This window comes from Nuphar pumila, chromosome 6, assembly GCF_984573655.1.
Source record: "Nuphar pumila chromosome 6, dmNupPumi1.hap1.1, whole genome shotgun sequence".
Taxonomy (NCBI): domain Eukaryota; kingdom Viridiplantae; phylum Streptophyta; class Magnoliopsida; order Nymphaeales; family Nymphaeaceae; genus Nuphar; species Nuphar pumila.
In genome coordinates this window covers 117,377,053-117,392,202 of record NC_143254.1, presented here as the reverse complement: position 1 = coordinate 117,392,202, position 15,150 = coordinate 117,377,053, and the positions used below count along the sequence as shown (strand labels likewise).

The 15,150-nt window shown below is 38.8% G+C and overlaps 1 protein-coding gene across 4 annotated transcripts in view; it reads left to right on the top strand.

The window, feature by feature from the left end:
• The first annotated feature begins 794 nt into the window (after positions 1-794).
• The window catches only part of LOC149835866 (PHAF1 protein At3g51130), a 38,895-nt gene continuing 24,539 nt past the window's right edge, over positions 795-15,150 (top strand). For all 4 annotated transcript variants that reach the window (XM_090008805.1, XM_090008806.1, XM_090008803.1 and 1 more), the window contains exons 1-3: positions 795-962; positions 1,504-1,586; positions 10,679-10,753. In XM_090008805.1, coding sequence (XP_089864931.1) covers positions 869-962; positions 1,504-1,586; positions 10,679-10,753 — 252 coding nt within the window. In that variant the 5' untranslated portion in view covers positions 795-868. The remainder of the gene's footprint in view (positions 963-1,503; positions 1,587-10,678; positions 10,754-15,150) is intronic.

The window sequence follows — 15,150 nt, the reverse complement described above, 5'->3', positions numbered from 1 at the left end:
CTGGTAGGAGCAGCTAGTGCAATAACTGGTAGGGGTCTGCCTTACCCCAGCTTGCCTTAATTTTTTTTTTTTTTACTTTTATGTATATAGAGAGAATTAACGAGGGTTAAATGGGCAAAGAAAAACGTACTTAACTATAGTAAAACTGGTATATCCTTGGATTTATTACTGCTAAATGTGGTCTAAAGAAGAACGAGTTACTACTTAGGGGTAGGGGTGTCAACGGGTCGTGTTTGACTTGGACCCGATCTGTACCAAACCCTATAGGGTCAGGGTTTGATGATAAATAAGAGGACCTGGTTAGAATCCGGGTCAGACCCAAAGGGTCTGATTAATACATGGATCCAGGTATGGTTTGTAAAATTTTATACCAGACTCAGGCCCGACCCAATTTTAAAAATGATAAAAAATATTATTTTACCGAGTATGGTCTGAGTTTGGTTCATGTAGTGTTTATAGGATCTGGATATGGTTTCTCTTATGGTGGGTCCGATTAGACCTGAGTTTCGGACCCGATACCATAATCTCAAATCTAGATTGAGATTGGTTTCACCTAGGTCCGAACCAAACCCGACCCGTTGACATCCTACTTAGGGGCATGAACCTCAATAAATGAGCATAAGGTTAGGTACACTTTCGAACTACAAATGTTTTTAGATATACATTTAAATTATTCAAAAGAATCGGTGCATTTTTGTAAATTACCTAAAAATAGAAAAACGAAAATCATTCAATGAACCCGACGCAAGGAAAGGCGCTATAAAACCGAAACCCGACGTTTCCGCTTCAACGAGAAACAAGGACAGAGAGAACACGCAACCAAAAGGAGGAAAAGGAAGAAGAGGAGGAGAAAGAAGAAAGGGAGACGATGCAGAGGCCGCGAAGGCGATGCGAGGGAACGGCCATGGGATCCATCGTCCTCGATCTCCGCCCTGGCGGCGGAATTGGTCCCTTCAATCTCGGTACTCTTTTCTTCCTTCCTTCTCTTCGTTTTTTTGTTTTTTGTTTTAGGCCTTTTCCTTGCGCTCCGATCGTTTTAATATCTTCATCGATCGATTGCTTGTAGCTCTAGGTTTGAATTGAATCGAATTTACTGCATGATAATAAATTGAATCGAATTCGGTGATCGGGGGTTTTGTTCGGACGACTTTTCTGGCAGGAATTAGAATTCAGAGCGAATTTGCATTGGTGAAAAGGCCAAATCGTTTCGATTCAACGGCTTCGTGGCGATGCCTTTACTTTTAGTCTCTATATGATAGGTTTTATTGGTTCATCTGTCGGGGGATTTGATTCTAGCTCAGCGTCATTCGCAAGGCATCATCTTTTATCTGGTTTTTTCATCTATCGTGTCTGTATGATCGGTTTTATTGGTTCATGTTTGGCGTTTTTGTTGGAATTTTCGTTCGAGGTGCGGCAAACATCATTCTCAGGGCGTCGTTATCTTTGTTTTGTTTTTTCGTCTATCCTTGTTTTCGGTTCATTGTATGTGTGCATATTGTGCAGGGATGCCAATTTGCGAAGCGTTTTCACAAATAGAGCAACAGCCCAACATCTACGACGTGGTTCACGTGAAATACCTTGACGAGGTTTGTGTCTTACATTTTGCTATGGAAGATCGATCGGTCTGATGTGAATTACAGGAATAGTTTATGTAATTGGATCTGCCTAAATTGCTGTCTTGTGTTTGTTCAATTGCTTTTCTTTGAGTAGACTGTGGTTGCTTTTAGTTGATTGTCGGTATTGTAGGAAATTCAATTGCTGAAGGATTGCAAAGAATGTTGCTCTGTATTCCCTTGTTGTCCATCCTTATATTATTCAATCATGTTTCTTGTTTTGGACCTTTTCTGTTATCTCCAAGCTACTATTTTTCGCATTTCATTTTATCGTTCCAAGTACTTCCTCCAAACCATTCAGGTGTCTGTTTTGACCAACATTAATAGCTGAATAAGGAACATGTAAAAGAAACTTTTAAGGTGATCAGTGGAATGACAACCATCCTTTTTGCCAACAATCAGATCATTATATCAGTTAACGATATGAATAAAACTGGCTTTTGAAAGGGGAAATAAGGCAAAAATAAGCTTTTATTACTGGTCAGGTGATATGCCACCATAAACTGTATGATAAAAGGAGATTTATCATTTTTGGACTATCAAGCAAGAATATGATGTGGATCTAATTCCGGTTTGTAAGTGACATCTTGCTACTTATTCAAGCATATACCCAACCTTGACACCGCTGGAGTCTAACTTTTACTGACTTCACACATTCCTTTGTCTATTGCATTTTCACAGATATCTCAACTTCAATTTTATGTATCTTGAATTTTCATTTGTCATGTAATCCATTAGAATGAGAAGGAACTGCTCTTTTGTTTCAAAGATCCCTTTAGTGCCATTTACTATGGGTGTGTTTGTGTGCCAAGGACAGGGGCTCCATGCATTGTCCAGCATGGAACCTCTGTTCACAGAAACAGAGTTCGACCACCCTCGCCGGACTTTGTTTCTGCTGAAAGCATGTCCCTCCCTTTGAAAAACGGAACTCTTTCCACGTGGAAAGAAAATCCCGTGAGGGATGCTGTGGGTCCTGCAGAAATGCATGGGGCCCTGTGTGTTTCCGCGGGATCCCTCCAGTTTTCTGTGGCATGCAAACATGCCCTATGTCCCTTATTTTTCTACTACTTAAAAGGGACTGTGGTGCCCATGGTCAAATTTGAAATTGTTCTTGTGCAGTCATTTTCCTTTGACCTATTTCACTATTCCCTCTTTTTTCTGCTTTGGATAATTTGGCCTCGTGCTGTCTATTCCTGAAATTATATGATTTTCCACCTAATCCTTGTGCTCTCCTCCGATCCCAGTTATTATGATCTATTTTCTTCTTGCGTTTTTTCTCATGGTTTGGTGCCTTTTATAGCTTTCATTTTTGGATAACTAACATCTTATTGGAGTAGGCTAATTGTGGCTTTTGCTGTGATTGCCACAGACCTTTTTACAAGAATTGCACATTTATACTATTCTTGTGGTTTCTGAAGTAAAAGCATCTTTCTCCATGCTAATTGTGGTTGTGTTATTGTTCATTACTAGTAATGTGCTGGTGCGTTGCACATTACTAGTAATTGCTTGACTCATTTGAATCCTTAGCTTCATCTGTTCTGTTTTCTGACAGGTAGATCCATGATTTTGAACTTATTTAACTATTTTGAGTAAATTGCCTGCCTCCTATCATTCAAGATGATGAACTAAACCAAGCAAACTGTTAAAAGTTTGACTTTTCCAACCATGCCAACCTTTTGGCATACAAGACTGGCTAGATTAGCAAATGACTTCCAAAATAAAATAGAACTGGTTTTTTAGTTTGAATAATTATTTTGAACAGAAAGAATGTTTTTTTCAGATGGGAAGTATTAAACATAGCATGGGATGCTAAGAGTGTGATGAGTGGTAACCCTATTAATCAAAGAGAAACACAGATACAAACAGTGAGAATGGGCCACTGAACCTAGAGAAACAACCAGAGTGAAGATCTAATAAATCGTGAAGACATGCTTTGCAACTCTTATTTCGGTGCATTGAAATAAACATTAACTACACAGAAAGATCAAATTCTTTATTAGATGCGTGATATGTACGGCCTCAATTAAAATTGATACCCAAACGACAAAAGATATTATCGAATGTGTTTTTATTTTGATTACCACAGCAAGTCTCATGTAAGTTTTTACCACATAATCTTACCTATTGCATCTAAGCAATTTAACATTTGCTTATAATTTTCAAAAAATTATTTCTAAGACAAAAGATATTATTCTAAAACAATTTAATCACAAAAGAATCAAAGCTTTTGCTTGAAATTATTGTTAAGCTTGAGCTTTGGGGTCATTAACAATTTAAATCTTTTTCATTTTTTGAATTTCATACCACTATTGGAATTTGGAAAGTGGCATCCAAGTGTACACTTGAAGATATCATAAAGTCCAAATCCCCGTAATAACTGACACATATGTTGATTTTTTTCTTTTAAATTTTGCATTTGTATGACATGCTTGGGTTAGCATGTGGTGTCCAGCCTTGAAGCCGACTCAATCTTTGTTGTTCTTGACAATCCCATTAGCAAGCTTGGACGATGTTGCAACATGCTTCGGCAACAGGTTCTTCAATGACCAGTTCAATGGCAAGTCGGGAGTAGTAGGGGTCAGATTGAGGAGTGAGCAGCACGGCCCACACAAAACCAACTGTGTTCCTAGTACATGCAGAAGGGTGAAAAGGTTGTGCATGTCACAAACCTCCATATGAGAGAGAGGGAGGCAGTTGAGTGCAAGGTGTTAAAAAATATATATATACATATACTTATATATATATACATACGTATATATATAAGTATATGTATACATATATGTATATATATACATATTCTATTGAAATACCCGATAGGGGTATTCTTGTAATTCAGTCAATGTACTTTTTTATTTTTCTTTTTATCTTTTTTCTTTTTCCCTTTTACTTTTTCCTTTTTTTGTTTTTATTTTTTTTTGCTTTAGGATGACCACAAGGGGCCCCACTCTTGTAGTCGTTGGGGCCCCAACGGTCAGATTTCTGACCGTTGGAGCTCCCAACGACTACAAGGGAGCCCCCATGTAGTCCCCTCTTTAGTGCCTCCCTCCTCTATAAATAGAGGAGGTGTTCTCCTTCTTATGTATGGGTTTTATACCCCTCTCTTCCTTTCTTCAATAATATCCAACTTATGACTTTAAGTCATTTCCATATTTGAGAGTTTTTGTGTGTGCACATTCGGTGTTTGTGTTCTTGGCTCTAGTGGTCACTCTTAAAGAGTGACACTTGCTCTATTGGTGCTTCCGCCTCTTTTCATTACATGGTATCAGAGCACGGTTGGTGATTGGCCTTTTCTTTGGAACGTGTGACTCATTTTTTTGAAGAAAGGAAGGACTTGTTGGTGCCGATGGAATGTGACTCTAAAGTGGATCTTTCTTTTAAGCTAAATGGGTCCAACTATCTCATGTGGGCCTCCGCTATGGAAAATCATCTTAGAGGTAAGAAACTTTGGGGTTTTGTTATGGGAACTACTCCCGAACCCTCTCTTGTTCTCACCAAGATCGAAAATGAAGTTGAAAAGGCTTTAGATGGCGATGAGCGCATCAAAGCTATTAATGATCATCAATCCAAAATTGATGATTGAGAAAGTAACCATGCCAAAATCTTGGCATGGTTTATGAACAATGTTGACCTTAAAAATTGTGCTAATATAGCCAAATTTAAAAGGGCCAATGAGGCTTGGTTTTTTCTTAAGGGTATGTATACCCAAAAGGATCTTGCTCGACAATTTTTTTGTCAAGAAAAAATCCGTTCCACCAAACAAATGGACATGAGTGTCCGGGACTATTTTAGCTCTTTAACTCCCCTTTGGGATGAACTTGCTCTTCTTGAGCCTAAGTGGGTGGCTCCGGAAGATATTGAATTAAGGAGGGAACAAATTGAAAAAGAACATTTCTTTCAATTTCTTCATGGTCTTCGCCCGGAGTTTGAACAAGTAAGGGTGTCTCTTCTCCATAGAAGCAAAGCCTTACCTATTGAAGATGCCCTCGCCGAGATATGTCAAGAAGAAACTCGACTTGGCTTAAGCATCAAGAGTGATGAAGTTTTGGCCGTTACTAGGCCCGGATCAAATGTTAAAGCGTATAGACCTCCCCATTTTAACAAAAATAATAATGGGCCTAGAAGGGGAATAATATGCCATTATTGTAATGAACCGGGTCACATTAGACCGGTTTGTCCAAAACTCAAAGGAAAGGTTGCCGCGGTTGGAGAAACTTCTCCGAAGAAGGAAGAAAGTACCAAAGAAGGAGATATCGAAGAAACTCTAAATCACATCTCCGAAGTACTCCAACATCTTCTCAAGACTTCTCCTTCAACATCCGGGGCCGCCATTGCCTACTCTTCATCTCCTCCAGGTATGTGGATACTAGACTCCGGTGCTTCTTTTCATATGACATCTCATAAAAATTCTCTTTCAAATATTTTTTCCGAACCTATATCTTCTTGTGTGTCAACGACCGGATCACTTGATTTTAATTTTTTTTTTGTTCCTAAAGTAAGAATCGTTCCTAAAATAAATTTAAATCTTTTTTCCGTATCTCAAATCACCGATCATGGATGCCAAGTCTCTTTCTCACCCAAGGATTGTACCGTGCAGGATCTCCAGTCAGGAGAAGCTGATTGGGCAATGCCATAGAAGGGGCGACCTCTACTTTATGGATTTTTTGACTCTTCTATCTAAGCCATCGTGCAATCTTGTAAAAGACAAAAGTATTGGAATATGGCATGAGAGACTTGGCCATCCAAATTTTGTAAAAATGTCTCTTTTTCCGTTTTTGAACAATACTTGTAAAGACAATCACATGACTTGTAAAGATTGCATTTTTGGGAAATCTAAAGCTATTCCATTTCCACAAAGGAGTTACTTTACCACTCGGCCATTTGAACTTATTCATTCCGATGTGTGGGGACCTTCCCCTATTTTGTCTAAAGGAGGTTTTTCGTATTATGTAGTATTTATTGATGATTTTACTCGATTCATGTGGATTTACTTCCTAAGTCGCAAATCCGAAGTTTTCTCCTTCTTTAAAGAATTTCATGCAATGGTCAAAAACCAATTTTTGGGAAATCTATCTATTCTTAGATCCGATTCGGGAGGCGAATATATGTCCAATGTTTTTCAAAACTATTTGAAAGAAAATGGAATTCTCCACCAACGTTCTTGCCCCAACACTCCGCAACAAAATGGACTTGCGGAAAGAAAGCATAGGCACATAATAGAGACTACAAGAACTATATTAATCTCAAGAAACGTTCCAAAATCCTTTTGGGCCGAAGCGGTTCTAACCTCTACATATCTTATCAATAGAACTCCTTCGTCCTCTTTGAAAAATATTTCTCCATTTGAAAAACTTTACAATATGTCTCCCGATTATAAAAGACTAAGAATTTTTGGATGTAAATGTTTTGTTTTAACTCACAAGAATGATAAACTTTCCCCTAGGGCTATTGAATGTATTTTTTTAGGATATGGCGAAAAACAAAAAGGGTATCGATGTTTTGACATACTTAAAAGCAAGCTTTATATCTCTAAAGATGTCACATTCCTTGAAGAGGAAAGTGGTTTTTCGCACCAACCGAATGAAAATATTGATTATTCATTCTTATTTGACTTATTGCCTAAAGAAAAACATCATAGATGATCATATTGATCCTAATGAATCCCTTAGTGAAGATCTTGTTGAACATCCAAGCGATGATCAAAACTTAGAAGAAAATGTTTCAAGTCAAATTCAAGTCTACTCTAGAAGGAATGAAAGGAATCCTCCTTGTGCCCTTGAAAATTTTTCCCAAAATGAGTCCATCGAAGAGACTTCTCAAAGAAGATCAAATCGGATTTCCAAAATACCAAATAGATTTGTTTCTTATGATTCTTTTTCGCCTAACTTTCGAGCGTGCCTACTTGCTCTGCACTGTTTTCATGAACCATCTCATTACAATGATGCTAAGCAATATGCTCATTGGAATGAAGCTATGCAACTTGAACTTAATGCTCTTAAAAAGGCACAAACTTGGGAAATCATTGATCCTCCCAATGGCAAGAAACCCATTGGATGTAGATGAGTTTTTAAAGTAAAAACTAAGAGTGATGGTTCATTAGAAAGATATAAGGCAAGGTTGGTAGCCAAGGGATATGCCTAAGAGTATGGGGTAGATTATGATGAAACCTTTGCCCCCGTTGCTCGAATGACTAGTGTTTGAGCCCTTATTGCTATAGCCGCAGTTAAAAAGTGGTCAATCTTTCAACTTGATGTCAAAAATGCCTTTTTGAATGATAATTTAAATGAAGAAGTGTATATGGAACCGCCTCCAGGTATGGATTTAAATGGAAAAATTTTGAAATTAAAAAAGGCTTTATATGGTCTTAAGCAAGCACCTAAAGCTTGGTATGATAGGTTTAGTAACGTATTAATAAATTTAGGATTTTCTTCTTGTTATACTGACACTGCTCTTTTTGTTAAAAGGACAGGTGACTCCATTATTTTGCTTCTGCTGTATGTGGATGATATGATCATTACTGGGAATGACAAAAAGAGAGTAAATGATGTAAAGTCCATGTTAAAAGAAATTTTTGATATGTCTGACCTTGGTTATTTGAGATATTTTTTAGGGATTGAAGTGGCTTATTCCCCGCGAGGATACATCTTATCTCAGATGAAATTAGCTGCAGAAATTTGTGCCAAATCAAGAATATCTGATGAAAAGAAAGTTGAGACTCCCGAAGTCATTAATGCAAAACTGAGACTTGAAGATGGTGTTCTTCTTGAGGATCCAACCCCCTACCGTCAATTAATCAGATCTCTCACCTATCTATCCATCACACGTCCAGACATCGCTCATGCAGTTCATGCAGTAAGCCAGTTTCAGCATGCACCTACTTCGGTTCATATGGCAGCCGTATTGAGAATTGTCAGATATATCAAAAATACTATATCAAAGGGACTCTTCTTATCCTCTTCCTCCTCTCTTGACTTAACTGCTTTTACTGATGCTGACTGGAGAGGAAATCCCAATGATCGTATTTCAATAACGGGTCTTTGTATTTTCTTAGGTGAATCCCTCATTTCGTGGAGATGCAAGAAGCAACAGAAGGTTTCACTGTCATCCACTGAAGCTGAATATCGGGCCATGGCAATGACAACTATGAAAATCGTATGGCTCAGAAGTCTCCTTACTGACATGGGCGTCCACATTTCCACTCCCACCAAGCTCTGCTGTGACAACAAAAGTGCGATTTACATTGCTAGTAATCACACCTTTCATGAGCGGACCAAGCATATTGAAATGGACTGCCAGTATGTTCGGGACGAATACCTCAGAGGGACTATCTCATTACCATATGTTACTTCAGAGCATCAACTAGCTGACTTCTTCACCAAGGCGCTCCCAACTCCACGATTCATGTTTCTCCTTAGCAAACTTTCGGTCTTCTCCCCGTAAAGTTTGAGGGGGCGTGTTAAAATATATATATATATATACATACTTATATATATATACGTATATATATAAGTATATGTATACATATATGTATATATATATACATATTCTATTGAAATACCCGATAGGGGTATTCTTGTAATTCAGTCAATGTACTTTTTTATTTTTCTTTTTATCTTTTTTCTTTTTCCCTTTTACTTTTTCCTTTTTTTGTTTTTTATTTTTTTGCTTTAGGATGACCACAAGGGGCCCCACTCTTGTAGTCGTTGGGGCCCCAACGGTCAGATTTCTGACCGTTGGAGCTCCCAACGACTGCAAGGGAGCCCCCTCTTTAGTGCCTCCCTCCTCTATAAATAGAAGAGGTGTTCTCCTTCTTATGTATGGGTTTTATACCCCTCTCTTCCTTTCTTCAATAATATCCAACTTATGACTTTAAGTCATTTCCATATTTGAGAGTTTTTGTGTGTGCACATTCGGTGTTTGTGTTCTTGGCTCTAGTGGTCACTCTTAAAGAGTGACACTTGCTCTATTGGTGCTTCCGCCTCTTTTCATTACACAAGGTTGTTAAATGCGATGAGGCGAAGGGAGGCGTTGAGCCTGCGCTTCGCCTCTGAGGCGTACGCCTCAGGTACTGAGGCATACGCCTCTCACAACTGGTATGGAAGTGAAGCGGTGGGAGGGGAGGCAGTAAGAGAAGGACCATGCACCCAGCTGGTACGGAAGCGAGGGATATGCCGGTCGTCCGATGGTCGGAGAAGACTGAGCAGCAGCTGCAGCACAGCAACTCCGGTGGTCGGTGGTCACAACTGGTCGGAGGTTGATGAGGGGCGCATCACAGCAATGCCTCAGTACCTTTAGCGTGCACCTCGCCTCTGAGGCGTACGCTTCAGGTACTGAGGCGTACGCCTCTCACAACACTGGTTGAGTGATTTAAATGAAAGTTCAGGTAGTTGGCATGAAGTATTACCAAGGGAAAGTGGATTTTGGTTGTGTGGGTGTTAGTTTTAATGAGTTGCATATGTGTAACGTAAAAGAAGATATGGATAAACCCACCTTATGTATGGATATTGCATGGAACAGTTATGAATGGAGTTGTTAGTGGGAGAGAAACTAGGAACAGGCAATGGAATGGAGTTAACAAAAGGAAAAATAAATACTAGGAACTGGTGAAGGTGAAAACCAAGCTAAGCGACTGATGAAAGAGATAAAATAGGGCAGGTTGGCATGCTTTTAGGATGCAGTTACAATCAGAGGTGGACTTAGAGAGAGAGAGAGAGAGAGAGAGAGAGAGAGAGAGAGAGAGAGAGAGAGAGAGATGTTTTAAAGGAAAAAAAATATTTCCACCAAAAATGTTTGAAGCAGTTATCTATGCTGTTTTCTATATAGTAATAGATTTCCATTGTAGATTTTTTGTCAAGCTTTAAGATACAATTGTTCTATTTTGTCATCTTCATAATGTAATTTGCTTAGGGAGTTGTTTCTGACCATGTTTTGATTGGTAATATGATGTTTTTGCTATTACTTTGTTGTGTTCTCAATGTAATATGATCACATGCTGTAAAAAATCTATTTTGTCCCATTCATTGGTATTTGCATTCTGATGTAATTGTTGGATCTGGTCATTTTTGTAGGAGCCATTAAAGTTGGATATAGTTGTGAGCTTTCCTGATCATGGATTTCATCTCCGTTTTGATCCATGGTCACAGGTACTGTACCCCAATGCTTGAGAGCCTAGAGCTTATGTTTGAGTTACCCACTCGTTTTTATGTTTATTTCATCATTTTGGGAGTTATGGATGCCTGGACCTGACTTGTGGCTTTTTTGCACCTTTCATGTATGTGGTTGCTTAGAACTTCAGTTACTCCCTATACTACCCAGAGAAACAGAAAATTATAACAGCGATTTTGTCACTGACATTTAATTCATTCACACATGCACATGCACACACACAATATATCCATGCCAAATTGATTAAAATATGCTTGATCAATGATATAGGTATCACATGATAACTAAGAAAATATGACAAAAGGGCCCATAAAGGATTTAAACCCCTAAAGGATTCAAAAACCTCTGTACTAAAAGTAATTAGTGTTTCCCATGATGGATAAGAGAACTAAAAGTTTTGGGCATATTATGGAACTATAAAGACGTGATAGTGGCAAGTTTTTCAGTTAATCCTTCTCAAGATGATGATGGGTGGAAGCAAATCATTGAGAATTTGATAGGAAATTGAAAAGAAACCTTTGATATCTCAAAGGAGACATCTTGCTTCTTAAGGAAGTGTTAGGAAGAGTAATAGCCCCCTCAAGGAAATTCTAAGTAGCATAATGACGAATGATATTCTCTATGTCTGGTTCTGCCTATGGATAAGCGAACTTTGACATAATACATGAAAATTGAAAAACTGATTTGTTGATGAACGCCAGATGTATTGAAGATAAAGATACAGGGAGTTGCTGATAAGCAAGTAGTGCAAGGTGCTGAACAGAAACACATCATTCTATGCACACACAAATCATATCTAGCCTGGAAAATTAGGTAGTGTTTGTTTGCCTTTTTTGAATGATTTAAGAATGGGAGTATCTCAAATACAGGGATCTTTGGCGTCCCTAGACCAGGCAGAAGATCCTCCGTTATTGCCTAACAAGGATCTTAAAATCCCCGAAAAGTGGGGATTTGAGATCTGGTGTTTGAATTGCTTGGATCTCTAAACACGGTTGAGAGAGAGAGAGAGAGAGAGAGAGAGAGAGAGAGAGAGAGAGAGAGAGAGAGAGAGAGAGAGAGAGAGAGCCAAACCTGTGTGGAGCATTTGTGACATTGTCTGAATTGTTGAATAAGATTCAATGTCATGGTTCAAATTTAATTTTAAAATTTGAAGGATAACAATCATCTGCTTCCTCTCGGAGGCTTATACACCAAGTGAAGCACCAAGACCAGATTGAGGGAGCAGTTTAGGGTACTGTGGCACCGAGGTCATGGGGAGCAACCTCCCTGTCTCCCCACATGGAATGAGGATGGAGTGGCGTCTTCAGGCGGTTCCCACTCTAATAAAAGAAAGTCCAAAGAGGACACTTCATCCAAAGAGACCTTCTCTTGCAATATCTATATCTATATCTACCTATCTATCTATCTATATATATATATATACATATGATTTATTTAGCATTAGTTGCATTCTATGTCACATGGGTGCTTTCTCGTTTTGCCCCATTCTGCCCCATAGTTTTGAAGTGTCTTATGATAGACCTGAACCATTAGATGTGTTTAGCATGCTCCATTTAGTGAGAATCGACTCTTGGATCATGATTTTTTGATGAAAAAATATGTTTTTATGAGCAAAAAAAAAAACTGATACCTTCATACTTCATAGCCAGTGATTTTGATTCTTAAATCACCGGAAAAACCTGTATACAGGTCAGATTTTGGTGATCCAAAAGCCGGTTCTCACTAAACAAAACCTATATATCACATCTATGGTGTTAAATGTGAGAAAAAACACCAAAAAACTGTGATTTTGAGCTGAGAACAAGAAAGTGGGCAGAACTAGCATATTACGGGGGGAGAGAGATTGAGAGACGAGGGGAGAGAGAGATTGAAAGAGAGAATGAGAAAGAGAGAGAATGCATACCAGACTTTGGTGGTAGCTCGAAGTCGTCGTTGGCGTCGGGGTCAGGAGGAATATGGCAAATTTTTTTTGCCCTATTCCTCCTCTCAGCCCATTTCATCGGGCTTTTTTTTAAAGTTCAAAATTTGGACATTTATGACCCTGGGTGCATTGACCACACCGGGTGCCACATCCGCACCCGCGTTGCGTCGACGCAGGTGCAGCACCTGGTTGGCCAAATCCCTGTGACATAGGTTGCATTCAACTGATTGAAATGACCAAAATACCTTTAAAACAATGGTACGTCATTTTTTTTTTGGAAATATGATTTAATTTTAAGGGAAACAAAAAGTCAAACACCTTTTTCCAAAAAGCAAAAAAGTGTACTATGCAAATTTGAATTTAAAAAAGCGTTATTTTCTTTTACCCCAAAAGGTGATCATGCATTTTAAAAAATGTTAAATAGAAAACAGCTGACCCTTACGAACGGAACACGAACAAGAGTACACCTAACACAAACCAAACCAAACATGATGAGTAAAAGCACACACACATACACTGAACAAGCATGAGTAAAGCTTAATCTAGCGATAGGGATGTAAACGGTTCAGATTCGGGTCAGATGTAGCCAATACCATATCCGATTATCAGATGTTGGCTAAATGGATTCCAATTTGATTTCAGATCCAGTCAGTGAAAAACTCATACCAAATCTGTTTTTTTACATGTAAACGGATTCAGATTCCTGTCAAATCTGGATATTTGTTGGATTTGGTAGCAAAAAAAAACAACCAAAACTATATATTCATCTGATTATAAGCGGATCTGATTTTGACTTATCGGTTGGATATCGGACAAAACCAATCCATTGAAATCCCTATCTAATAATCTCTCTCTCAGGATCACTATTTAAGCAGCTTTCCTGATTTCTCTCCCATATAATCTCAAGTAAATGGCTTTTCTAATCTCTCTTTCTCTCTTATCCCCATAGGATCCCACGTTGGTAGCCTTCCTAATTTCTCTCTATATTAAAATATATTTATACCACAACAAATTTAGTAAATGACAATAAACAATCACAACATTCAGTTTGTCATTTAACAAAATGTTGCGTGACGTGGGAACTCCTATAAAAACAAATAAATAAATAAACAATTTAGTAAATTAATTCAAGCCAAACCACTCTCTGTCATTTTTAAAATGTTACAATATAACTACTTTTGTCTCCCATCCTTCCTTTATAAGTAGTGTATATATATTAGTAATGATACGGTGCTCCCGGAGTACCTACTCCCTCTTATAAACCGTTGGATCATTTCCAATCCAATGGTTTAGATGGCGAGGTAAATGTGCATGTCTTTCCATTATTATTGGAACAAAAAGTAAATGAGTTTGCAGGGACAATTTCCAACCGTTTAGATAGAGTTAAATGACCATCTCTCTCTCATGTATAATGAATAGATAATGAACCTGAATTCATGACATGATCACACACGTATGCATCTCTCTCGCATGCATAGATGGATGGATGATAGACATGAATGCATAGTGTGCTCACACACGCTTGCTTCTCACACTTTTTTCTTTAAAACAATCTCATCTTTCTCTCTCATGCATACATGGATGGATGATGCTCACACATGCATGCCATGTGAAATGCCTTTACACATGTCACACCCTCCGGATTTTTCAATGTAGAAGGTTCGAAAGAATGACCGAAAGGTAGGTATGGATTTGCAACAGGCGAAAACTGTAGTTTCAGCTCAACAGACTCGAGAGGATCGAACATGTGGTTTTTGGGTCGTGGGACCTGTGGGTCATGTGTCTGGGGTGCTAAACCTTGATTGACATGGTGCGGAAGAGGTTTGAGGTTTCTTGTGGTTACGATGAAGGCGAAACAACGAGAAACATGGTCAAACGGCTAATCAGGTAAGTGCGATTCGGGTTTAGTAAGTGGTTTAACTAGGGTTTTCAGTCCAGAATTGATAAGACTTGGTCCAAGGGTTCTAGAGTGACCTAGGGACGTATATAAGGGTCTAATATACATTCTATGGGTCATGGATAACAACCTAGGTAGTGAAAGAGGCTAGTGAGGTTGAATGGGCAAAACTATGTGTTTTCCTGAATTAGTATGGTGCAATTTCAATCTTTCGGCTATGAAAAACAGGTAGGGACTTAACTAAAGTTGAGATTAGTACCTAGGATGCGTTTGAAGATCTGTAGCAGGTTTGAGGAGTGCCCCACACATTCAGGGAAACGAGCATGCGATTCACAACGAGATAACTCTGACTGGGGTGCTAAAAATGCAAAACCTCACTGTTCGGGCTCCGAAAGAGCTTGGACTCTTTGGGGGAAGACATCAACCAGCCTAGGGAGGCCTTGACCTACATGTGAATCGGAGGAAGATCAGAGAGAGAGAGAAAGAGAAAAGAGAGAAAGAGAAGACATCTAGAGAGAGGGAGAGGGAGAGGGAGAGGGAGAGGGAGAGAGGGGACG